Genomic DNA, 25,967 nt, shown 5'->3' with positions numbered 1-25,967 from the left:
TATGGTTTGACTGAGAGTGATCTCATTTGAGCTCTCCTTTGTGTAAACAGTGGTTTTGTGAGAGCAGAGGAAAGGAGACTTACCACTCATTGAATATTTTACCACTGTCCTGTGAATTAAATTGGCTTTAGGACACTAGGTGCCATTCAAATTGCCAACTCCGAAAACTAAAAAAATAAACCATGGGAAAATCAAAATAGCAAACAAAAGTCGCTACCCCGACATGAATTAAAACGCAAGGATTGGAAATGAATGGAAGGGGTCGACACCGAAAATATAAAATCTCTTGACAAATGCGTATTTTGGACAGAGGTGGGGGGTTGTATTATGCGATGTGGTGGTGACGAGGCTCTCCGCACTTCAGTTGCTCCCCCCACCCTTGTTAGCAGCTGGGAAGATTGTCATGTCTGTGTGTGTCTATGTGTGTGCGTTTGTTTCTGTGTATGTTTGTCTTTGTGTATCAGTTCGTTATACAGGTTGGAATTGCGTGAAGTTGGTGCACGAAAACGGTGTGATAGACAATGATTTATCAGATTTGCATTGTTAAATGTAAACATTAGAAATCATGGAATAATATGAGAGTTGTGGGCAGAAACTCGTCCGACGAGGAGAGTGCCCAAGCCTCATAAAAATGTGAGAGTAAGAGCAAACATACATTGTAGAACTGGATAAAATGAGGTTAATGATTAGAAATCAATGGTGTTATCATTATTCTCTTATCCCCTGCATTGCAAATGTCTTCTTGATGCAGATGGGTTCACAGACTAGGACTTCAGTGAGGAGATAATTCCTCAATTGATGGGGGCTAGTAGTTGTCCAAATTCCAGTCACATGTTTTGAGGGACCACAGCAACAACATTATATTTAATTTGCAGGCCATTATTTAGTATGATATGACCGTGTCCAGCTAAGTAGACTGTTCTATCGAAAAATGTGAGAGTGAAGGAGGAGGGTGGATTTGTAATCTGACATTTGGGTCCCATTTTGAAGAGTCTCTGCAGGAGCATAGATTGTTTTTGTTTGTTTTGAAAGATATATTTAACAGTTTATGTCTCGGTGCAGTCAGGATGTAGCAATTTTGCAAGACTTAAAAAATTAAAAAGCAAAATTACATTCTCATTTTCCCAGATGAGAGGAAAATTGACAGATAAGGAAGACGAAGAAAAGATACAAAAAGAACTTGCTGTTGCACAGGCAGGGAGATGATGAGACAGTGTCAGCGCGGGCTCGCTTGAAGGCCGAAGCTGACAATGCGACGAATGAGGACGAAAAAAAATGATCAAATTACGAAGGCAGATGTTGTGGCACGGCAAAGCCAACCATCCTTTCCGTCTTTGTACCCCATATTAAACAACTCATTGCTTCCTATAATTTGAGAGGTGATGAAGTACAACAGGTTTTCATGGCATCCTTAACCAAACATTGGGCAAGCGTTAAAGGCACCTGGAGTCCTTTTGATCTCCAGGGCCGTCCATTGGAATATAACGGGGTGCCATTACAAATACAAATTGACCAACTATTGGGCAGGATAAAAATCAAATTCCAACGTAGAGCAAATTACACAGACATTGGCCGAACTAAACGAAAATAAGATAAGACGAGACTTTAGACGCAGACTGGAAAGAGTGTTCAACTGATGTCTATGATCAACAACTTAAAAATGCTCTACAAGTAGGATTAGGAATTGCACTATAATTACAAATTAGTTAACACCTGTCAGATTGATTGATTGATTGATTGATTGATTGATTGATTGATTGATTGGTTGGGTGAGTGAGTGAGTGAGCGAGCGAGCGAGGTGGAGAATGGTGCAAGACTTGCAAGCTGTAAACACTGTAAACAATGCTGTTATTCAGAGGGCACCTTGTGTCCCTGACCCGCATACCTTGTTGGATTCATTGACACCTGATGCGAAAATCTTCACAGTGATTGACATTAGCAATGCTTTTTCTCTGCCCCTATTGCAAAAGAGAGTCGGTTTTGGTTGGCATTTACATATGCTGGCTCAAGGTACACCTTTACAAGGTTACCACAAGGGTACTGTGAAAGCCCGACAATTTACTCACAGGTGATGGCAGCCAGCATGGCTAAATTTGTCCCGCCGACGGGAAGTCAAATCTTGCTCTATGTTGATGACATTTTAATAGCATCTCCTGATTTTGCCTCTTGCCAGAAAGACACGCTTGCAGTGCTGCATCACTTGGCAAGCGAAGGCCACAAGGTCAGCAAGAACAAGCTTCAACTGTGTGTGGTCCGCTGAAATGAAGTCTTTAGGCCACAATCTAAGTTCCCAAGGTCGATCCATAGTTGAAAGCAGAAAAGCCTCTATTTTACAAGCTCCTAAGCCACTAACAAGGAAGCAGATGATGTCTTTTTTGGGTCTCACGGGTTATTGTAGAAGCTGGATCCTTGACTATGCCCAAATTGTTGCTCCTCGGTCCAAATTGATGTATGTGGAAGATATCTCAATGTCCACTCACTTAAAATGGACTCCTGAGGCCGAGGATGCTTTTGTTTTGATCAAACAGACTTTGGTCTCCAGCTCCACTCGAGCCTTACCCAACTATGATAAAGCATTTGTCCAAACTGTTGACTGCAAAGGTCATGACATGACCTCCGTTTTGCTCCAATCACATGGCTCAAAACTGCGACCTATTGCTTTGTATTCCTCTAAACTGGACAGTGTTGCATGTGCTCTCCCACCATGCGTGAGGGCCGTGGTGGCGGCCTCCATGGCTGTGGAGAGCAGTGCTGGTGTTGTGTTGTTTCATCCTTTAACATTGAAAGTTCCTCATGCTGTCTCGGCTCTTCTGCTACAGACGATATGACTTTTCTGTCGCCTGCGCGTCATCTTTCTTGCATGGCTACGTTGCTGTCTCAGCCGCATCTGACCGTTGAAAGATGCACGACACTCAGTCCTGCCACTCTCATTCCCCGACGACGGCGGCGAATTCCACGGTTGTGTCGAAGCTGCCCAACAGATTGCAAGGGCTCGGCCTGATTTGGAAGATACGCCTCTGCCAGATGGTCATGTGGTTTTTGTTGATGGGTCTTCTAAGAAAAATGAATCCGGTGTGACACTTACTGGCTATGCGATTGTCGCCGCCGACGAGGTTTTGGAGGCTGCTCAACTGCCATCCTATATGTCAGCACAGGCCGCTGAGCTCATTGCTTTGACTGGGGCCTGCAAATTGTTTGCAAACAAGTCCGTCGCTATCTGGACTGATAGTCAGTCTGCTTTTGCTACAGTCCACGTTTTTGCTCAGCAGTGGAGCAACCGTGGCATGATAACTTCTACAAGGGAAGCCCGTCTCCCGTTCCGCAATACTAACTCAACTTTTGGATGCTGTCCAGCTAGCTACCTTGAAAGGTAGCGGTTTGCAAGTGTGCTGCTCACACTGCGAGCTCTGATCCCGTTTCTCTCTCGGTAATGCTTTTGCTGACAAATCCGCTAAGGCCGCTGCGGAAGGCCTGCTTCATGTCCTCTCGTCTCTCACGGCTCATGATTCGATGTCACGCATCTCCCCTGATGTCTTGCTTGACATGCAGTCTCAGAGCCCCTCCCAGGAACGACTCTCTTGGGAAAAGCGGGGTGCAACTAAAAACACCGATGGTCTTTTTGTGTGACCTTTGGGCAAACCTGTCTTGCCTCGTAACTTGTTCAAATGAGCTGCTATTTGGAGTCATGGGGTCACCCATGTCTCGGCGGGGGGTATGGTGAAACAAGTCGAGGCTATTTATACATCATACGGCTTTGCCGCTTTCTCACAACGATTTTGCAGAGCGTGTTTGATCTGTGCTAAACATAAGCCACAAGGCAATTTAAGACCTCAGAGAGGGAAATTCCCGACTCCATTGTACCCGTTTCAGACAATACATATGGATTATATCCAATTACATAAAAGTGAAGGGAAAGAATATTGTTTGGTCATAATAGACGCATTTTCTAAATGGGTAGAAACATTTCCTACCAAACATGCTGATGCACTCACAGTGGCAAAAGCCTTATGCAAAGACATCATTCCAAGATACGGTATTCCAGAAAAAATTTACAGCGACAATGGTCCACATTTTGTAAATCAAATAGTGCATAACATTGGGAGAATGTTCCACATAAATCTAAAGAACCAACCAAGAAATCTAAAGAAGAAATGTACATAAATCTTACCAGTACAACAGGGCGAACTCCCTATGAAGCTATGTTTGGAAGACCTTACAGCAGGGGTCACCAACCTTTCTTAAACGGAGAGCTACTTCCTGGGTACTGATTAAAGCAAAGGGCTACCAGTTTGACACATACTTCTGAAATAGTCAATTTGCTCAATTTGGCTTTCACTATGTGTTATTATTGTCATTTCCAGTTCACATGTAAGTGTGATTTTAACAAGAATAGCAAAAATACAGTCAAACCTTGGTTTTTGACCACAATCCGTTCCAGAAGGCGGTTCGAGAAGCAAATCGGTCGAATTCCGAATCTATTTTTACAAATAATGGGAAAAAATATAATCCGTTTCAAGACAAAAAACCCCGCCTTTCTTAAGCATTTTTTCATTTGCGCATATTTGTCCGATCGCGCAACATCAGCGCACCGCCGAACGCGTAAACCGTAGCGCGTCGCCCACCGCGCAACTGCACCGCGCCGGTCGCATTATTGTCACAGAGCCGTCGCTGAAATTTAGAAAATATTTCTAAAGTCCTGAGGTACTTTCCAAAATTTAAGTGGACCTAAGTGCGCAGGGAGCTTAATTTTGTCCGATCGCGCAACAGCAGCGCACCGCCGAACACGCAACCGTAGCGCGTCGCCGACCGCGCAACTGCACCGTGCTGGTCGCATTATTGTGACAGAGCGGTCGCCAAAATTTAGAAAATATTTTTAAAGTCCTGATGTACTTTAAAAAATCTAAGTGGACCTCAGTGCGCAGGGAGCTTAATTTGGTCCGATCGCTTAACCGCAGCGCACCGCCAAACGCGCAACGTCGCCCACCCCGCAACTACACCGCGCTGGGCGCGTTACTGTGACAGAGCCGTCGCTAAAATTTGGAAAATATTTTAAAAGTTTTGATGTACTTTCCAAAATTTAAGTGGACCTCAGTGCGCAGGAATCTTAATTTTGTCCGATCACGCATCCGCAGCGCGCCGGGCGCTCACTGTCACATTGCTTTAAGAGCGTCTTTGTGTTTCAGAATTTCTTTACTGCTCCCACTTGCTGTCTTTGGAGGCATGATTAGGGGTTAATACAATCCTCAAAGTAACGAAAATACAATAACAACGGAGTCAGTCGGCATCCGGGCCGCGCGGTCGGGTTTTCTCGGGTCCTCCCGGCTCATCTCGCGAGGTTCGACCTCCGAATTTTGTTCTACAACCGAAGCAAAAAAATCTCGAATTTTTTGTTCGAATTCCGATTATTTCGAGAACAGGGACGTTCAAAAACCGAGGTTTGACTGCAAAATAAATAGATGCAGCTCAGTGACAAGTGCCGCTATTTGAGCTAATTTTAGAACAGTCCTGCGGGCGACTCGTGCGGTCCTCACGGGCGACCTGGTGCCCGCGGGCAACGTGTTGGTGACCCCTGCCTTACAGGCTTCCTCAGTTCAACAACACATGGGAGATCCCCGAGGAAGCCACGTTAGCTGATTACATGAGAAAAATGTTGGAACGTCAAAAGAATCTAACCAATAACACTGACGATGAACCCATTTCTCCGCAGGAAGACCCCAAAGTGGTACCGGGAGACTGGGTTTTGATCAAGAGTATCAAGAGGAAGAATTGGCATTCACCCAAGTGGGCAGGTCCCTTTTTGGTGCTACTCACGACACCTAATGCTTTGAAAATAGCCGAACGCAACACGTGGATTCATTTATCTCATTGTAAAAAGGTGATCTCCGCGGACCCAACCTAAGTACGGAAGGTGAGCAAAGTCTGGTAATAGTGCCTGACCCTGGTGCCAAGATCCAGGGTTGACACGAAAGCTCGCAGAAGCCAATTTCCAAGACACCAACCCGAAGCTCAGGGTGTTGACTCTGAGGAGATCCGGAAACATGAGCATTAGAGGGTCATTTGGTGAGTACTTTAACCGGGCTGTAGCCTGCGCAAAGTCGACCATGTGTTTTTGGTTGCTTTTGCTGGTTTGTGTTACCATTATATTTTTTTTCGGGGGTGATTTTATTTGTATGGATAGAGTACCATGAGCCTCGAATAGTCTTCTCTCAGGCAAATACCAACGCTAATTCTAATCAATATGGCTCGTGGGGAAAAATTGCTAGACATAAGCGCGACACTCAATCCCCTTTTGATCAGGTTGTTTGTATTCCAGAAACCGTCCGCGTTCCAACTTGCGTACCATGGCTTTTGTCTTGGACTCACAATAACTAATAATTGATGTTTACTGTGGCTCCTAATACATCTTCTTCTATTATTGTACCTATGAAAAGTTTGAAAGGTTTTCTTAATGGTCACCCCACTACTGGGGATAAATGGCTGGGATATTGGTGGTATTTAACTGGCCACCCGGTTAGCACCGACTGGGGCACCCTTGTCACCACACAAATGCGAGAGTATTGGCCCTCTGGTTCCGGTGAAGAGGCTGTGTTCTTTGCTAAACGAATAACTTTGAAGAATCAGGGCACAAGCCTCCTTTTACTCCCTGATGGTCAAATTCGTCCTCCAAATGCCACTTTGGTTAACACTTCTTGTTGGCGTTTTCAACTGTGGGCCTGGTCCTCCGGAATCGATCCTCACTTTCCTATTGCTATTTGCATTAATAAAACAATGTCGATCGCAGACCGTCCCGTTACAAATAATTACCCTGTCAGCAGGAGCAAAAATCACAAGTATGCTCCTCACTGATGCGGACAGCTATTTTGTAGCCTCTACAGGACTAAGCGGTCAAACCGACAACTGGCTTCTTATGGCTGAGCAAGCCGCAGAGATGGCTGACACCTGGCCTGGCCTGGCCTGGCCTGGCCTGGCCTGGCCTGGCCTGGCTTGGCTTTCGGTCGGTCGGTCGGTCGGTCTTTCGGTCGGTCTTTCGGTCGGTCTTTCGGTCGGTCTTTCGGTCGGTCTTTCGGTCGGTCTTTCGGTCGGTCTTTCGGTCGGTCGGTCATACTAGTGATCTTGTTGTGATTTAGCTTTTCTTTTCTCTTCTTGCCCTTCCATTTAGTGAACAACAGTTGAAGATTGAGCAAGAAACGGCTGCTTTTTGCACATGCCTTCAAGAGTCACTGGCAATCCTGACCAGGCTCCAGGGGCTCAAAGTCAAGCTACTCCAGTTTGCTCCTTCCTCTAACGGCTTCCCCTGACCCCACTCGTGATTTGGCGAATGTACGTACTCCTTTGTTTCTGTTTAAAACATTGCACAACTTTGACCACAGTCATTGTCAATGATTATTTGCTTCCTTTTGACGGTGGCCCAAAAAACAGTGAGCATTCCAACGGGAAACCATGATTCATTTGGGAAATAACCATGATCCAAGTGTGAGTCCAATTTTGGGCCTTTTCTCTTCTTCATTATCAGTTGCTATATTTCAAGATCGTTTCAGATGTTTTCTTGTTTGAATTTGAAGAATTTGAACTTGGGTTTGTTGAAATGTTTCCGGTGATTGAAACCTTTAACGCTGAATGATGTTCAAAAGACAAAACAAAACAAAACAAAAGAAAAGAAATCATCTCTCGTGTGCGCCGTGTTGATTTTTTTGCTTGATCAACTGTTTGTTTCCTTGGCGGCGAGAATGAATGACGACGAACATTGAGTCAAGTGAGCGAACCTACGGAGGGTTGGCGGTGCCTTCTGGTGGAGACATCTTGTACTGCACCCCACTTCTTTTTGCGAGCAGGACGGACGGACGGACGGACGGACGGACGGACGGACGGACGGACGGACGTTGACCTCAACGTGTAAACCAGTGTTGTCAAACCCGTTTTTTTGGCGGGGCGCATTGGAGTCACAGCTTCTTTCGGAGGGCCATCATGACTCTCGACCCAAACCTTCTGCACGTACAACAACGACAAACCTTGGTTTACACCGAACCTTAGGAGGCTGCGCAAAGTCAAGGAGGAGGCCTACAGGAGCGGCGACCGGGACCTGTTCAAGCAGACCACAAACACACTGAACCGAGAGGTCAGGAAAGTCAGCCAGGAGGTGTTACGGGGAGAGCCTGGAGAGACACCTCTCTGCCAATCCTGATCCCTCCACAGTGTGGAAAGGCCTGCAGAGCATCACGGGCTTCAAGAAACGAACCCCCCGTCCTGTGGAGAGCCCAAGGCTCGCTAACCAGCTCAACAGGTTCGACTGCAGGTTTGATCGGTCCTCCCACACAACGGGACCTCCTGCAGCACAATCTACATACTCCCCTCCCCCCACAACTGCTCTGTCCACACCTCCATCACCGTGGTCACCGACTCTCTCTCTCTTGCAGAGGCCGCGCCCGCACTCCAGATCCGCGAGGAGGAAGTGCGCCAGATGTTCCGGAGACAAAAGATCAGGAAGGCACCCACCGGGCCCAGACGGCGTGTCACCTTCCTGCTTGAAAGTCTGCGCTGAGCAGCTGGCGCCCACCTTTGACACGGATCTTCAACCGTTCCCTGGAGCTGCGTGAGGTGCCCTCGTGCTTCAAGAGCTCCACCAACGTTCCAGTGGCCAGCCAAGAAGCCCGCCATCACAGGTCTGAATGACTATAGACCTGTTGCACTGACCTCTGTGCTCGTGAAATCTTTCGAGAGGTTAGGAGTGCTGAACCACCTGAAGGATGTCACGGGCCCCCTGCTGGACCCCCTCCAGTTTGCCTACCGGGCAAACAGGGCGCGGTGGATGATGCGGTCAACATGGGACTGCACTACATCCTGCAACACCTGGACACCCCAGGAAAGTACGCCAGGATCCTGTTTGCGGACTTCAGCTCGGCGTTCAACACCATCGCTCCTGACATCCTCCAACTGATGAGCTTGCTCATCCAGCTCGCGGTGGCTGCCCCCACCTGTCAGTGCAGTGGATCACCAGCTTCCTGACCAACAGGAGACAGCGTGTGAGGCTGGGGAGCATCACATCTGACCACCAACACTGGAGCCCCTCAGGGGTGCGTCCTCTCCCCACTGCTCTTCTCCCTCTACACCAACGATTTCTCCGCAAGTGACTCTTCTGCGAAGCTCCCGAAGTATGCAGACGACACCACTCTCATCGGACTGATCCAGAAGGGTGATGAGACTGCGTACAGACAGGAGGTGGAGCGGCTGGTCCACTGGTGCAGCCAAAACCACCTGGACCTGAACCCGCTCAAGACCGTGGAGATGACAGTGGACTTCAGGCGAGGCCCTTCACCACTTTCACCCCTCACTATCCGCAGTAATACTATTCTCTCATCAGACACCTTCAAGTTCCTGGGAACCACAATCTCTCGGGACCTGAAATGGACCGGCCACATGGACTCTGTCCGGAAGAAGGCCCAGCAGAGGCTGTACTTCCTGAGACAGCTCAAGAAGTTCAACCTGCCGCGGGAGCCGCTGAAGACCTTCTACACTGCCATCATCCAAGTCTGTCCTCTGCACCTCCATCACTGTCTGGTTTGGATCGGCCTCCAAACAAGACAAGCACAGACTGCAACGGACAATAAGGACTGCAGAAAAGATCATGGTTCATCAACCTCCCATCTATCCAAGACTTGTGCCTGTCCAGGACCAGGAAACGTGCAAGTAACATCTCAACAGACCCTTCGCACCCAGGTTGCAGCCTGTTTGAACTACTCCCCTCCGGACGCCGTTATAGAGCTCTGTACACTAAGACCAGCAGACACAGAGACAGCTTCTTCCCCCAGGCTGTCGCTCTGATGAACTCACACCACTCTTAGAGTCTCAGAGTCATTACTGTGCAATGACATCCCGCTTTCCACACCTTTTTTGTCTACACTCTTTGTACTATGTGTCCTCTCTGCATCCATTGCAGCCTGGTCATCCTAGAAGAGGGACCGTCCCATCTGTGGTCTCTTCTCAAGGTTTCTCCGAGCTGGAGTTTGGAGTGTTTCCTTGCCCTCTTGGGAGTTTAAGATCAGGGGATGTTTGAGAATATCGTTCATTTTTCACATGTCCTGAGTGTTGTTGTTAGTCACCTAAATGTTGAACAGAGGCTGTGATTTACCAAAGTCAAATTCCTTGTTTGGCACGCTCAAACATGGCGAATAAAAAACTCTTGAATCTTGAAATAAATCTAGGAGCACCTCAGTAAAAGCTACAAAATAGACTGACAAATAACTCGTATTGTTAAAAGCGACGACAATTTGCAATTCTAGTCATGACACAAATTTGATGCACAATTTGTCTTTGCGGGCCACATAAAATGACGCGGCGGGCCTGGCCTCGAGTTTGACACCCGGGGTGTAAACCCAATGGCCGAGAAAAGACAATCTGGCCGATAAAGAACCAACTGGGTGTGACATGTTTGTTTGAAGCAACTTTGCCATGGAGAACTGCAGCCCGAGGTCACACCGCGTGTTGCATGTGACCTCGTCATGCAAACGGAAGGCTTGTGGGGTTCGGGCGGGCTTGTGGGATCTCATGCTTGATTTGAGATCAAGCCGCTAAGTGCTTTCGGGCTTTGGTTGGTTCGGCCGGGTCAGCTTTGCCTTTGCCTTTGTCCTGCAAAGCGGCTGCGGCGTGAAAGGTCTGGAGAAGGTTGCTCAACGCGGAGGGAGGGAGGGAGGGAGGGAGCGATGGAGGGAAAAGAACGTTGTGTCTTTAGGATGACTTGAGAGTCAAAGGTTTCCATTGCAAATGCCGCGTGACTTCAAAGTTGCTTGCCTTTCCGTGACGGGTGGTGTCGTGGGCAGCGATTCAACTGAAGAGGGCGCAACAGCAATGTGTAAATATTATTTCTATATTATTAACATGATATTAATCGTATTTATTTCTACAAACATAGTTGCTCCATCGGAGCACAGACACACAGCTTGGTAACTTTTCCATTCCACATAGAAGCGAAACGGCGTCAATTCAAGCAAGCAGCAGCGCCATACGTCATGTTGGCCATTTGACCTATTCCTTTGCTCCTTTTTGTTTGACTGCATGGTGAGGGAAATAAAGTTGATTGGTCGGCAACTTGCAAGCAAGCCTTCAACTTGGGCAGAAGCTTTGAGACGACGAAGGCTGAACGTGTCAAAGCAGCGGGACGTCACGCGCGGTGCGGTGCGGTGCGGTGCGGTGCGGGCTAGGGCAGGCACACTTTAGTCGCGTCCGTGGGTCAGTCACACTTGACGAGTTGGAGCCGCCGTTCCTGTCTGCCTGCCTGCCTGCCTGCCTGCCTGCCTGCCTGCCTGCCTGCCTGCCAGCCTGCCTCGCTGTCTGAGAGTCTCGCAGCCGAAGTCGTTGATCACCCAAGGCGCCCGAGGATGGTCCGCCGAAGTTTCTACCGCCGCGGCCGCCGCGAACTGCTCATCATGAGGCTGCGCCCCGCACTTGTGTGGTTTCTACTGCTCTCCCTGACCAGGGTGGCCGAGTCAGAGGGTAAAAGCTTCCTCACACGACACTTTTGTCAATTGTCAAAGCAGCCTTCATTGTTTTTATGTCGCCAACGAGAGAGGAGTGTACGATGCAGTCGCCGTCTCTCACGTTTCTTTCTTTCTTTCTTTCTTTCTTTCTTTCTTTCTTTCTTTCTTTCTTTCTTTCTTTCTTTCTGCACCACCACCAGTTTGAGCCAGTTTTTGTCGTTTTCTATCATGTGCTCCTGAGTTAATGTCGCTGATCACTTTGAAGTGAATTGCCTTTATTTGAGTGTCCTCTTCTCGGCATAAAATGGCACTTGTTGATTGATTGAGTGATTGATTGACCGATTGAAACTTCATTGAGCCACCACGCAGATATGGTGCCAAGTCACTCGCGCTCGTTGAGTGAGACATGCTCGTCGATGGGATTCCCTTGAAAAGATTGTCTTGCTTTGAGGGCTCCCACAAAAGTGCGAGTAACTGTTGCTACTTGTCGTCCGTCCCTTCATTAGTATTGACTGGATACCGTGTACAGATGAGGTGATTTGAGAGCGAGCAAGCGGCTAAGTGCTTTCTATGGAATAACAAGGCCGCCTGCTGGGTAGTAAGTTACGTAGTACGTGTTGCATTTATTGCTTGAATCAAGTCAAGTCTGTGATGATGATGGTGATGACGACGACGACGAAGAATTGCATTCGTTTCAAACAGGCAAAACAGGCTCCATTGATAGATTGCAATTCGTGAGCCTCCAAAACAAAATCAGTCGCTCTCTCCTCCCCGCATCGAGAGATGTCGTCCATGCGACGACGTCATTTCGACTGAATCATAGACATTGGCAAGGTCTCAAACGAGGAGTCGGCCGCTTGCTTCTGGGCTTTTGTCGCTGTGCAAAACATCATCATCAACATCATCAACGTGATTGGCTTGGCTGTTTGTACTTCCCCCGTCTGATGCGTCGCACGTGGTTTGTGTCCATTGATGGCGTACGCCGGCTACCAAGTAGCCGTGAGAATCGTTTGAAAGGAAAGTTCTGCCACGGCAATGAGTGCAAAAAAGCAAACGATCCATTGTAAAATCTGTCGCTCATATTATTCTTTTGTTCCTTGCTTGTCCAGACTGCGATGGCACGGATGGCCATGTGAAATTCTGCATTGCTGGCCGCAATCTCAAACTGGATTCAAAAGCCAGTGCGACTGATTCTGTCGAATGGACCTTTGCGGGAAAGACCACCAACTTACCATCTCGCGTTACATATGAAGTTCCGCAAGACAAAAAGAAAATCCTGAGATTGCCCGACCTGAGCGCTGCGGACAGCGGCACGTACACTGCCACCTACGGTACCCCCCCCAGCACCACCACCGCCAAGTTCTCAATCCTCGTCGAGGCCGGTAAGTTGCACGACAATCGGCTCGTATCGCTGAGCGACCGTTGCGTTTTGTGAAAGACACCACGTGCAAAGCGGGCGGCTTAAATGGTTCCAATTTGGAATGAAATTCAAACGTGCCTGCCACTTTGCCATCTGGGAGAAAAGCAAACGTTGCTCTCAGAAGAAATCGGGGCAACTCCTTTTCTTACCCTCGGCTGAAATCCTTTGCCAATAGCATGGCGGCCGCCGCCGCCGCCTAGTGGGCTACATTTGTCGGAGCGCAGAGCAAAATCGGGTAGCGCGCGCCCTCGGCGGCGCGTCCCACCGTCTGCTGCTTTTTAACGCCTGCACTCGGACTTGACCACTGAGGTGAATGTAGCACTCTTTTGGGGTTTTTCAGTCGACTGCAACGCAAACCAACCATGCCGAGTGGTGAAGGGGAGCTCCATCAAGATGGACTCCGGAGTTCCTTCCGGCGCTGTCACCTGGAAGCATCAGAAGTTACCTGACGGGACGAAGACAGCGATCACTGACGCCATCAAGTTCATTAACAACGACAAGAAAGAGATGGGCCTCTTCAACGTGGGGCCAGACAACGCGGGGACCTACGAGGCCACGGAGGGCCAAACCACTAAAACATTTCCGGTCTCCGTCCAAGGTAGCTCTCACGCCGCGGGATTGTTGCCACGAAAGGAATTCAGCCGATGCACCCTTGCTCAAAACTTTGCCGCCTCACTTCCTCTTCCCAACAGCTCCCATCACCGGTGTCCAAATCGAGGGCAAAGCTTCTGCCTGTGCAGGCGGCAGCGTCACCTTAGAGTGCAAGGTCACCGGTGATGCCAAAACAGTCACTTGGAAGAAGGACGACGTTTCCACCACTGCTAACGTCGCTGACAAGAAGTTGACCATCAGCGTGGCTAAACCGGCGGACGCCGCTCAATACATTTGCCACGCCGAAAGCTACCCTGGCGGTGTACCGAAGGATAGCCCCGCCATTACTCTCAGCGTTAGCAGTGAGTACGCCGCCATTTCTCGGGTTGACGTCAGCCCTGTTTGCGAATGTGTCACTCACTCCCTGTTTCCGACAGCGGTCGGCGACTGCGCGGCAGAACAAAACGGCACCATCGCCGTGACCCCCCTCATCATCAGGACTGACGGAGAAAGTGAGTACTTCCATGTCACTGCCCGCCCTGCCTCGCCCAGGCCAATGATTGTCGTCACCTTTGCTCTCGAAGGGGCCCCTGGGGCCGCCCGGGCCGCGTCCTGCTCCGTCGCTCTGCTGCTGATGACCAGCCTCCTTCATCTCTGCTGGATGCTTTAGACACGGCGGCTGCCGGGTGAGTTGCCGGCCGGCACCTTGCTCCTTTTTACGCTCCTTTGTTGTTCCTCCTCCTCCTCCTCCTCCTCCTCTGCGATTGCCAACCGGCGGCTGTCTGCTTTTCCTCAGTCGGATGGAAGTGCGACGGGGGGGGACTGACTTTGCCTTTTTGGAGCGAGCGGCCAGAGTGGAGCGAGAGGCCAGAGCGGAGCGAGCGGCCAGAGTGGAGCGAGCGGCAGGCAAAGCCTTTTTTTGTTTGTTTTTGTTTTTTTCCTTGTTCCGTTGATTTCACTCCAGCATTTGAATCTTCCCAATCATTGAATCGGCCACACGATCCAAATGGACGTACGATTATGACTTAGTTTTGCGAGCGAATGTTTTGGATTGCAAATGCGTCATCGGTGTCGTCAAAAAGTAAGCGATCCAGGCTCACCTTTGCATTTTCAGCCGCTTAGTTGTCGTCGTCTTTGTTGTTTGAATTGGCACTGGAAATAAAGGGGGGGGGCACGGCACGGCACGGCACGGCACGCTTGCTGTAGGTAAGTGCTCCCCCGTCGCGGCGGAAGACTTCAAATATTACCTTTCCACTTGAGATCGATCACGTGCAAATTGGCCCAGCCGTCCTCGTTCATTCGCGTCAGCGCAAACGACCCGAAAGGACAAGCCAACAATTCGGACTGACTCCCAATTTGATTGTGAAGAAGGAAAAAAACGTCTCAACGTAGCATTCTGAGAATGAAGCAGAATAAGCAACTCGCCTCTAAAATAGGTCATGAGATCCATTTCTTTGATCCAATTAGGCATGTATTATTCATAATACCTTTTGTTATCTATCCATCTTAGTGGGATCTCGGTTCATTAACAATGTTGACTGTTTTCAGTTGTCCATTTGATCTATTATTGAGAGTAAGCTCTTATCCGTGTTGGTATCGTCTCGCTCAATTATTGTCAGTGTAGCACTGTTGAATGCTTTGATCGAGTCCATCATTTGGTCATGGTAAGCTACCTTTTGTTAACCAGTCTGGAGGAATTCTTGGATCTATTACTCCTATATTGAATATGCGCACGATGATGATCATTTCATCGTTCACGATTCATTCATCGTTTATATATCGTGGTTATTTCACCATTCACTTATCATTCATGATTTATCTTTTTGCCTTTGATGATTCATTCATCATTTAGTGAATCATATCTTTTGTTACTCCTTATGGAATCAGACGCGCGCTCGTAACACTGTTTATTTGATCATTTATTCAAGGCGTTGAATCAGAGCACGCTTATCTCTTGTTCTTATTCGAAACGATAGGAGCGCTCACGCTCGATTCCATCGGTCCGTTCTTCATTGATTGATTCAATCGGTTGAATCGTTTACCAAAAGTAAAGCTACCTTACGTGATTTGAAATGATACATTATTATATATTCATTGGAGCTGTAATTTATTCCCTATCGATTCAATCGTTAATAGTAGTCTATCTTTTGCGCTTATTTGGAGTTAACAGGCTGGCTGTTTATTTGAACAATGATTATTGAGTCAGTCCTTTGAATCATTCATAGTAAGCTCTCTCTTGTCCTTACACGATTTGAAATGATAGGGGCGCTCGCAAACACTTGATTGGATCTGTTAATTATTCAACCTATTTCGTCAGAGATCTTTTCAATAACAAGAGTAAGCTATCTTTTGTTCTTATTTGGGATTCTAGGCGGCGGGTAGCACGGCCGACTTACTTGAATTGACACATTTATCGATTCCGTCGACCGAATCCAATCGTAAGCTCTCTCTTGTTCTTACATGAGTTGAAATGATGGGCGCCCCGCGCTCACAAAGACGCCGCCGTCTGCTAATTATTTATTCATTGATTGATTCATTTCTTCATAGAGTAGTAAGTTGTTATCTTGTAGTAAAAATGATCATCCATGTGTACTGCTGGCACCTGAGAGTTTCTTATGGCGCATGATGGGAAGGAAGTGTGAGGTGAGGTGAGGGCGATGGGGGGGGCTTGGGCAGGAAATGACGCGCGAGTGTGGAGGAAGGGAGGGGGATTGGGCCGCCAGCAGCTCGTGTATGTATAATTGTCTGAAGTTGTGATTTCGGTTCAATAAAAGCGATGAAAATTGCACCCGCCTCTGGTTTCTTTTGTCTGTAGCGGGCGGGCGTGCGTGCGCGCGCGTGCAAGAGAACCTTTGAAGGCTATGAAGGACCAAGGCATCGTCTGACGTTTGACCAGTCAGCGCACAATCTGGGTTAACATTTGGCCAATCGGCGCACGAGTTTACAACTGCTGTACAAATTGCGTGTGAGGGCAAAGAAGCGCAACAGGTTCTTGGGGAATGCTACAACTGACAGCCAAGTTGAAACGGATGCAAATGTTGAATGCCAGGCCTAACGAATGAGTGGGAGTAACCTATCTTTTGGAATCATGAATTGGAAACGGGCTGAATTGGGAAAATGTGCACTTTGAGCAGATGCCCCATCGAGAATGAGCAGAATTTTTAGTTAAGATGGTGGTGGTGGTGGTTTTTTTTTTTTTTTTTTTTTTCGGTTGACATCCGGTGAAGGCACTTCCGGTTTATTTGAGGTGATTTCCGGTTTCTCCGGGGCCCTTCCAATTCCATTTAGGGCACTTCCGCTTCATTTGGGGCACTTCTGGCAAGATGGATGACACTTTGGTAAGCAAAGTTGGGACGGGTTGAATTGGACGTGCTAACCAGTGCGCCACCAAGCCGCTGCTTTTTGAAATGTCAAAATGAAAAAAAGTCAACCTAGCGTCAATTGAGCATTTTGATGCTTTATTGTAAAATTCAGCTACGTGAGGATCATTCATTCGTTAAGTCTTCATTCCATACAGAACTGTATTTTTTGGGTGGGATACGTTTTGGTTTTGGTTATTAATATGATTGCTAAATCTTTTTGTCTTTATAAACGTCGGAAGAGTTTATTTCCATCTCCATCATGACAGATTTGGGTCGGTCAGTGGGGGAGGAGGAATACTCACTCCACAGCTGTTCGACACTACTCGTGTGTATGTTTCCGCGCGTGTGTGTGGGCGCACAGTCTCTTAAATGTTGTTAATCCAACCTCTGCACTATCTCCTGCATTAATGCAGATGTTAGACGCGTGTACTCCACTCTAAAATGAATTCATGATGCACCTCAAACTCAAAGTCTACTTGGTTTGTTGGAATTTTCCTTACAAAAAACAAAAAAGTTAAAAAACAACTAACCAGTCAAACGCACCAGGACAACAAAATAAATGAAAATGTTTTAACACGATGTCTTCATGTGTGAATTCATCTCAAAGTCGTCAAACCACTTTGACACCGATCAATCTTGTGTGCGCGTGAGATTCACATTGTAGTACTGGATAAATCCGTTAAGCGTCGCTGTTTGGTTAAACAGTTGGTTTGGTTGTACAGTATCAAACCTCAGAGTCGTACATGATGCCTCACGACTCTGAACTCATCCACAGCAGCATTGAAATTTAAAATGTCTATATTTCCCCTGTTTTCATTTTAAACAGCCAATCACCAAGTTAGGGAATGAAATGGAAGTGAGCGAGGGAAGACAGTAGTTCCGAGAAATGGTGTTACGAGTGACACAGGGTGAAGAAAAAGAAGCATGGATGGAGGGGGGAGGGATTTAATCCTGCCTGGATTATCGTATAAATTGGTTGTGAGGAGCAAGCGAGTGAGGTAGTCCCAACAGTCTATCCATCCCAGACTCCATTCCGGACTGTTTTCATCTCTCTGCTTAGTGATTGACTGATTGACTGATTGATTGATTGATTGATTGATTGATTGATTGATTGATTGATTGATTGATTGATTTTTACCTCTCCAGATGTGAGCACAAAATTTCCGGAAAGATGGACCACTGCGACTGCTCGTGGTTGGATGTGACCTCACCGAGTGTATTGTGGAATTTTGTTTTCGTGAATAGGAACATTTTTTCGGAGCGGTGATGTGATGGATGGCTCTTTTGCTGCTCCCGTCCAGGTTTGGGACCTCTGGCGGTCCTCCCCGTGTCACATTGTGGATACTTTTGTGCCTGTTGTTGCTCTCTGGACTTGAGCTCAACTGATGTTTTGGATCCTGGTTGTTTTGAGACTTCTCAAAGAAGGTAAATTGACAACTTGAACACTTCTTCACTCGCTTATGCTAAGAAGAAGTTTACCCAGTTTGAATGACTATTTTGTAATCCGCTTTGAAATCCACAAGAAATGGACGCAAACGCGGGCGATGCTGTACAGTGGCAGAGAAATGGATCGCGGCGAACGAGGCCGACGATGCTCCCGTGGATTATCCTGTGCAGCTCGCTGTGGCTGGCAGCGGATGGCCAGATGAAGATCTCACCGGAGACGTGAGTAGAGTGCACTTGCAGTTCAACGGGCTGACTCCGACTCACTTTTTTTCTTTTTTTACTCTAAAATCAACTTGTGCTCTCTTTATTGACTTCAACTGGTCTACTCATTTCAGATGAATCCATGTGCATGAATGAATCTTATTTTTAGAACAAAACCAGCGTGCGGGGGCGACTCCCCATTGGCCCAACCATCTGTCGCATCCTGTCCGGTCATCACACGCAGGATTTGTAAAGCGGAATTACAAAAACAAACAAAAAACATGATTGAGCAGTAAATAACTTGGCGACCTGACTGTTGACTGTCACCTTTGACGGGAATCTCTTTTACTCTGTCAGTGAAGCGTGACCTCACACACGAGAGGCCATGACCTTTAATGCTGTGTCTTTTCAGATCAAATAGCCACAAAAATAATGCATTCAAATTGTGTTTATTTTATGTTCAGCGTGCAGAAGTGGGCGGAGTCATTCGGGAAAGAGATCGCATCCCTCTCCACCAAATACTCTGGAGCTGAACTGCTACAAAAAGTAAGACAACAGAAACACATACTTGTTATTTTTTGTACCAATTTACTCCAGAGGTCGAGAAAATCATCACTTGGTTTACGTTTAGGTCCACATGTGCGTTGGTCCGTAATTAGGCTCTTGTCAGAAGCCCTGGCAGGCCGGGCGCTCGCCATCTGTCTCGACTCATCTCGTCCTGTTTTTCGTCCATTTATTGTTTGTAATCTGTGTGTTGAAAGAAATATAAGGACGTGGAGGGCGTGTTGAAGATTGAGGAGGTGGACGGAGGGGAGCTGGTCAAAAAGTTTGCGGAGGAGATGGAGCAGATGCTCGGGAGGAAAATGAAATCTGTTAAGGTATTGACAAGTCAAATGCACCAAACGTCATAATGTGCTTTTAGAAAAATATATTTGAATGAAATGATGCCAAGTGTTACAATGCGACAATATTTATTTTTACAATTTATTACAGAGGTTGGCAGAAGCAGCCGAGGAGGCTGATCTCTACCACGAGTACAATGACACGCTTGAAGTAAGTAACTGATGAATTAATTAATTCGTTAAAGTGGACCTGATTATCATTCTATTGTAAACTGTGTTTTATTTAAGTGCACTTTATAGTCTGAAAAATACGGTGATACTTCCTTATGACCTGGTTGTTGAGTGCACATTCCCTTTTGTTGTTGTTTTTTTTCCCCCAGTTTGAATACTACAACTCCATGCTGATCAACATGGCGGACGAGGACGGCAACCCGCTGCCCCTGGGAGGAGAGTTCCCGCTGGAAAAGAACGAACACTTCAGCAAACTGCCAGTCAACACGCAGCAAAGTAACATTCAAGTGCCCACTAATGTCTACAACAGAGGTACATGCGAGCCTGAATGCAAAAATGACACAAATCCGGAGGGTCACTATCGTTTATTACTCTAGATACAGATATTTTAAACGGCGCCTACATGTCCGAGGCTCTCAATGACGTATTCATAGACAACTTCCAGAAGGATCCCACCCTCACTTGGCAGTACTTTGGAAGCTCCTCAGGCTTCTTCAGGCTCTACCCGGGTACCACACATTTCCGGCCATTGTCTGACCTCGTAGCAAATTTCCTGGGGTTTGGTGACAGCTTTGCCCTTTTTTCGATCTCCAGGGATCCAGTGGATCCCGGACGAGAATGGGGTGGTCACTTTTGATTGCAGAAACAGAAACTGGTGAGGTGATCTTCCGATTGAGATGGTTTCCGCAGGTCATTGGTAGGCTGCTAGTTAGCACTTAGCAACGACTAGGTTGCTACAGTGCTACTACAGCTAAATGTATGCTAGACTTGTCAAGTTGTTTCGCGTTCCAATTAATTTTCTCATAATTTGAAAAGAAAATTATACGATTACTGCCACCAACATGAAAAAAAAATATTTAAAACAAAAATTAAGTGGTAGGATAAGCACATTTGATTAGTTTTAAGTTGCATTAAAAAAACAACAACAACAACAACTAACCCTAACAACCCACAATAATGAAAAATGTTCTTAGTGATAGAAGACCAAAATATTGTATCAACAAATCCATTATCTGGAAATCTGATTTCGTCGAGGTGAAACACTGTCTACGTCGTCCGGTTCCTCGGACTGAACCTTCAGGAAGTCGTAAATCAAACAAACAGATTATGGATCTGGAAAGTAGCAGCTGCCCCGGGGGACAAATCTCCTTCATGTACATGACCTTGTAATTAAACCGGATGACAATAAAGAGATAAGGGGCGGAAATGAGTGGGTGAACTTTGTCTGCATGTTTGCATTTCGGCGCTTATTATTTTTTTAATACGTGTTTGGCATCCTGTTTGTTTTTCAGGTATATCCAGGCGGCCACTTCCCCGAAAGATGTGGTCATTGTGGTGGATGTGAGCGGCAGCATGAAGGGGCTCAGGCTCACTATAGCTAAGCACACCATCAACACATTATTGGACACACTGGGAGAGAATGATTTTGTCAACATCATAGCTGTAAGATTTTTTTTTTGCCCGTAAAATACGGTTTGTACAATTTTAATAGTCGTTCCTGCTACAGTATAGCGACTACGTTCGATACTTGGAACCGTGCTTCAAGGGAATTCTGGTCCAAGCCGATCTAGATAACAGAGAGGTAAGAAGGAATAAAGTAATTAATGAATTTAGCGTTCATGGTAAGGGTTAGAACAAGTTCCTGTCTGGCATGATCCTCTTTGTTTTCTACTTGTCCTACATTACGTTGTTGTTTCCTCTCATCTGCTCTCCTGTTCTTATTATTCCGCAAAGCCCGACCATGTGTGAGTGACCATTTGTGTGTGTGTGTGTGTGTGTGTGTTAGGCGCTGGATGCATGCCCTACTTTCTAGCACCAATATACACAACATAAGAGATCAGGTGAGGTCGAGGAGCTGCTGACAATTTTAAACACGTCACATGACCAGCCAGGCAGACGTGTGATTGGCTGGATGCATTGTAACGTGTGGAGCACATATTTTGACATGATTTCATCACACACACAATTAAGATGGAAAACAAATAATATAATATCATATAATTTTAAGTATTGAAAAATGATCTGAATCATCATTGTAGGTACTAAACATTGTTATTTGTATATCTCTTGTATTTTGGGTTTTACAGTGTGTTTAATCCAGATTATCTGTTGTAGTGGCCGTGTTGTAATTAGTCAACGTGCCAGGGAGCCACGCTAATCGCTCCTGTGCCCTTTTCACCGTCGCGCAGAAACATGCTTTGCATCTCCAGTCACCGCTTCCCCGACATGTTTTTCTTTTTTTTTTTCTTACAACTCCCAAAACAATGTTTTGTGTTCTCTGCGCAGCACTTCAAGTTACTGACCAGCGAGCTGCACGTCAAAGGAGAAGGCAAAGTGAAAAATGCCATGAAGGAGTCGTTCAGGATCCTCAATGAGGTTGGCGTTGAATGCAAAAACGGAGACGCTGAATTGAAGATGAAAATGTGTGTGCGCGCGTGTTATCAAGGCTGCGGCACTGGGCCAGGGCAGCCTGTGCAACCAGGCCATCATGCTGATAACAGACGGCGCTATGGAAGACTTCCAGGAGGTTTTTCAAGAGTTCAACTGGCCAGAACGACGGGTGATGACGCACGTATGAGCACACGAAATAAAATCATATCGTTGAACTAGTATCTGTGATTTGCTGTCACCCCAGGTTCGAGTATTCACTTATCTCATAGGACGGGAAATGACATTTGCTGAAAATGTCAAATGGATTGCCTGCAATAATAAGGGTAAGGAAAATAAATGAGTAATTCCAGAGGTGAATGATAAAACTTGTGCCGCCCTCTCGCAAATGACACGGGATTATGCAGTGGAAGATAATCACTTTATTCCCGGCTGGCAGTACATGAAAAATCTCTGATTAAATAGCAGATGATCAGAACACTTATACTGTAAACACTCGAGCGGGCCAGCACAGGCTAACAGATGTGCTCCCTTCTGTTGCCTTCATGAAAGCATCTATTCGAATTTAGGTTTAGCTCTCAATTGTGTCTAGGATTTTAAAAAAAACCAAAAAGGTATTCCATTGCTGTCATTGTGTTTCACCAAAAAAAAGACAAGAACAGCTCAGCTTTTTGGGATTGTTTCCGATGTCCGATCAGTGCATTCGGCACATCTAATTGGATGACAAAACAGGACTGGATACAAAAACTTGATACTTGAATGTAAATACTTGTGTGCGTCGCAGGTTATTACACGCACATTTCGACGCTAGCTGACGTCCAGGAAAACGTCATGGAGTACCTGCACGTTCTCAGCCGGCCCATGGTCATCAACCATGACCATGACATCATCTGGACGGAGGCCTACATGGACAGTGTGGTAGGTTTTTGCCATATCAAATAACCATGCATTGGCGGCGCTAGAGGAGGTGCTGAAAAAAAAATTATACTAGATAATGGACTTTTCACCATTTTCTGATTTTTCTGGGATTTTGTTTCCACATTTCCACTGGTCCCTCATAAAGAACATGAAATTATTATCGATATTTTTCAATGAATATTTGGGGTTAATTAAAAAAAAAGTAATCAATAAAAAGACTTGAGCTGTATTAATATCAATTAGTTCAAAAGAATACGCAGTACATACCTTAAGGTTAGCATTGCTATTAGCTGTTTAATGCAATGTTTCTCACATTTGTGATTTTCTTTTCATACCAGTTGCCCACCACTAAAGAGGTAATCAAACATGTAAACCAGCATTTTAGCTTAGCCTAGCATTTTGGCTAATAGTACCCATCCTTTTGTTAGCTAGTGAATATCAACCTAGCTCGTTTTTAGTTTAGTCTTAACTGATTTCATCTTAGTAAAAACAACAAAACAAGACACTGCTTTTACATTTTATTTTCTCAGGTCAATCTTGAAGGATTTTTTTTTTTTAGCAATTCTTAGCAAGTATCAGCTAATGTTTTTAACTTTCACAGCTATTCGACAGTCAAGCCCAGAGTTTGCTTCTGATGACTTCGGTTGCAATGCCTGTTTTCAGCAAGAAAAAGGAGACGGTAAAGATTCAGATTTCTATTTCAACATCTCAGCATTATTGGAAAAAAAAAAATGTGTGTACTTTTCTTTACGTGTTATGTAGTTGTCTCATGGAATTTTGCTTGGAGTTGTCGGAACTGACGTGGCCCTGAAAGAACTGATGAGATTAGCTCCGAGATACAAGGTTAAACCTCTCAGATTTTACACGTTTTTTCTTTTATTTACAAAATTAAATAAGTTTTGTCTCATTAGCTGGGTGTCCACGGTTATGCCTACCTCATCACAAACAATGGCTACATCTTGTCTCATCCTGACCTCCGGCCTTTGGTAAAAAACGTTTTCAACAAACCAAACCTTAAGTTATTTCTGAAACTAATCAACGGAACGATGCGTTTGACAGTACAAGGAAGGGAAGAAGCTGAAGCCCAAACCCAACTATAACAGTGTCGACTTGTCCGAGGTGGAATGGGAAGACACAGAAGAGAAAGTGAGCTACACACATTCAAACATTTATGAAGTCTTCTTCTCCTTATCAGTTTATGTCATAATTGTCATCATGCTCCAGCTCAGGACGGCCATGGTCAAAGGAGAAACCGGGACCTTGTCCTTGGATGTGAGGACTTCAGTGGATAAGGGAGTAAGTGAAACAAAGCTGCAATTTACCAAAAATGCCACTAGTCATTGGCGGCGCCAATATTTTTTTTTCTTAAGGGACTGCAAAACAAAAATAATTTTGTACAAACACAAAAACTTGTTTTGAAAATTCTGTTTCTCAAAATATTGGGGGGGATAGTGCTCCCACGCCGCCCCCCCCCCCCCCCCTTCCAGCTCCGCCAGTGCCACTATGTCACAGTTAATTGTGTTTTGCGGAAAACATAAGTATGTTTTTTTTTTGTTGGCCTCTCAACAGAAACGAGTGATGTTCCTCAAGAATGATTACCTCTACACCAGCATCAATGAGACTCCTTTCAGGTTTGATTGCATTCAATAGTCCAAATATTGTTTTATTTGTTTAGCGCTCATGAATATTTTTTCTTGCTGTTTATCAGTCTTGGTATCGTGTTGACAAGAGGATATGGGCAGTATATATTTGTTGGGAATGTCTCTGTTGAAGAAGGTAGGGGCTGTTTTTTTTTTTTTTTTTTTTTCTGTACTTATTCTGTTTTTACACAATTTCACATTAAAAATTAAAACGAAAAAATATTTCCCAGGTCTTCATGATTTACTGGCTCCTGATTTGACCATCGCTAGCGAATGGTGAGTGATAGTGGTTATTTTGGTAATCATTTGCTCATTGTGGTAACACCATCCACGACTTTGCAGGACCTACTGCGAGACCGACATCGACCCAGCGCATCGTAAATTGAGCCAGTTGCAAGCGGTAGTTCGATACCTGACGGGGAAAGAACCGGATCTTGAGTGTGAGTGTGGATTTTGTTGCTCCACATGCGATATGGGAATAAATCACATTGCATCCTTGTTTTTCTCCAGGTGACGTGCAGCTGATGCAGCAAACCCTGTTCGACGCTGTGGTGACTGCTCCGATGGAAGCTTACTGGACTGCCCTCATGCTCAACCCAACCGGGTGACTAATCACTTAATCGCGCATCTTTAAAACTATCCATTTAAATTGACCTTTTTATCTTTTCAATTTATAGTATGGATGATGGCATTGAAACAGCTTTCCTGGGCACACGGTCCGGCCTGATGAGATTCCAGCGTTACGCTGGAATCGAAAAGCGAGTTGGCATGTGAGTTGTAATACAACATGTGCAAGGTTGCCCTCTGGTGGTCAGTAAGAGCAGCGCCATTTGGCTTCCAGGTCCTTCCTGACAGCCACGGATAAGGAGAACATGTTTACTTTGGACCATTTTCCATTGTGGTTCCGCAGGGCAGCCGAGTACCCTGCTGGACAGTTTCTGTACTACATGCCACGACAAGACACCAGAGGTAGATCTTCTGTTGCTTTGCTAAGTTCTTGTAAACTGCATAAAGGTCATGAGCAGATCATACTAACACTCAACTCCGTAGATGCAGGAGGGGTTTTTTTTCGACCAAAGTGTCCCGACATGTCGTTTGTTGTGTTTAGACGTATTCAGGGACTATGAGGCGGACTATAGCGCCACCTTGAGCGTGGAGGAGACGGCACAGCAATCGGAGGAGGGAGGGGGAGTACAGGGGGAGGAGGAGGGTAGAGGAAAACTGTTACTTGGCATGCTGCCGCTTGGGTGTCCTCAAACCATTCCCCGACATCCTTTCTATGTTTCCCAAATTTCAGTTATTAATTTTAGTCGTTGACACATTTTTGAATGAAAACCTCAAATAAAAAAAGACCTGCATGTGTGCATGTTTGCAAAGCCACAATATTAGGTACACAAGCAACACAACACAACTTTGTAGTTGCTGATTTGTTTTGCATTGGTACGTTGGATTGGATT

General features: G+C 46.0%; 2 protein-coding genes across 3 annotated transcripts in view; both read left to right on the top strand.

Annotated features, from left to right (window-relative positions):
- Window positions 1-10,786: 10,786 nt before the first annotated feature.
- On the top strand, window positions 10,787-16,268 carry LOC148379422 (hemicentin-1-like). Its single transcript, XM_088366899.1, has 7 exons — window positions 10,787-11,487; window positions 12,581-12,853; window positions 13,232-13,489; window positions 13,584-13,844; window positions 13,920-13,994; window positions 14,067-14,168; window positions 14,279-16,268. Exons 1-6 carry the CDS (start codon window positions 11,373-11,375, stop codon window positions 14,150-14,152), a joined length of 1,068 nt encoding a protein of 355 aa, XP_088223025.1. The 5' UTR covers window positions 10,787-11,372; the 3' UTR covers window positions 14,153-14,168; window positions 14,279-16,268.
- Window positions 16,269-17,853: 1,585 nt separating this feature from the next.
- Window positions 17,854-25,967, top strand: part of LOC148379420 (voltage-dependent calcium channel subunit alpha-2/delta-4-like) — a 33,512-nt gene continuing 25,398 nt past the window's right edge. Inside the window, exons 1-28 of one of the 2 annotated variants that reach the window (XM_088366884.1) lie at window positions 17,854-18,060; window positions 18,146-18,269; window positions 18,368-18,509; window positions 18,956-19,037; window positions 19,253-19,369; window positions 19,485-19,544; window positions 19,714-19,876; window positions 19,942-20,073; window positions 20,159-20,219; window positions 20,857-21,007; window positions 21,072-21,146; window positions 21,851-21,940; window positions 22,011-22,124; window positions 22,200-22,278; window positions 22,737-22,870; window positions 23,209-23,226; window positions 23,472-23,549; window positions 23,633-23,713; window positions 23,782-23,856; window positions 23,930-24,016; window positions 24,095-24,166; window positions 24,440-24,501; window positions 24,579-24,646; window positions 24,741-24,786; window positions 24,853-24,950; window positions 25,021-25,114; window positions 25,188-25,280; window positions 25,352-25,479. In XM_088366884.1, coding sequence (XP_088223010.1) covers window positions 18,230-18,269; window positions 18,368-18,509; window positions 18,956-19,037; window positions 19,253-19,369; window positions 19,485-19,544; window positions 19,714-19,876; window positions 19,942-20,073; window positions 20,159-20,219; window positions 20,857-21,007; window positions 21,072-21,146; window positions 21,851-21,940; window positions 22,011-22,124; window positions 22,200-22,278; window positions 22,737-22,870; window positions 23,209-23,226; window positions 23,472-23,549; window positions 23,633-23,713; window positions 23,782-23,856; window positions 23,930-24,016; window positions 24,095-24,166; window positions 24,440-24,501; window positions 24,579-24,646; window positions 24,741-24,786; window positions 24,853-24,950; window positions 25,021-25,114; window positions 25,188-25,280; window positions 25,352-25,479 — 2,440 coding nt within the window. In that variant the 5' untranslated portion in view covers window positions 17,854-18,060; window positions 18,146-18,229. The remainder of the gene's footprint in view (window positions 18,061-18,145; window positions 18,270-18,367; window positions 18,510-18,955; window positions 19,038-19,252; window positions 19,370-19,484; window positions 19,545-19,713; window positions 19,877-19,941; window positions 20,074-20,158; window positions 20,220-20,856; window positions 21,008-21,071; window positions 21,147-21,850; window positions 21,941-22,010; window positions 22,125-22,199; window positions 22,279-22,736; window positions 22,871-23,208; window positions 23,227-23,471; window positions 23,550-23,632; window positions 23,714-23,781; window positions 23,857-23,929; window positions 24,017-24,094; window positions 24,167-24,439; window positions 24,502-24,578; window positions 24,647-24,740; window positions 24,787-24,852; window positions 24,951-25,020; window positions 25,115-25,187; window positions 25,281-25,351; window positions 25,480-25,967) is intronic. The other variant, XM_088366885.1, reaches the window with a different exon arrangement.

Source organism: Syngnathus floridae, chromosome 22 (assembly GCF_059516105.1).
Source record: "Syngnathus floridae isolate MCC-2025c chromosome 22, RoL_Sflo_1.0, whole genome shotgun sequence".
In the NCBI taxonomy this organism is placed as follows: domain Eukaryota; kingdom Metazoa; phylum Chordata; class Actinopteri; order Syngnathiformes; family Syngnathidae; genus Syngnathus; species Syngnathus floridae.
This window is presented reverse-complemented; position numbering and strand designations above follow the sequence as displayed.

Coding starts and splice junctions, on each gene's coding strand:
- LOC148379422 (XM_088366899.1), top strand. CDS start 11,373: ATGGTCCGCCGAAGTTTCTACCGCCGCGGCCGCCGCGAACTGCTCATC. Junction 12,854..13,231: donor CTCAATCCTCGTCGAGGCCG/GTAAGTTGCACG, acceptor GGGGTTTTTCAG/TCGACTGCAACGCAAACCAA. Junction 13,490..13,583: donor ATTTCCGGTCTCCGTCCAAG/GTAGCTCTCACG, acceptor TCTTCCCAACAG/CTCCCATCACCGGTGTCCAA.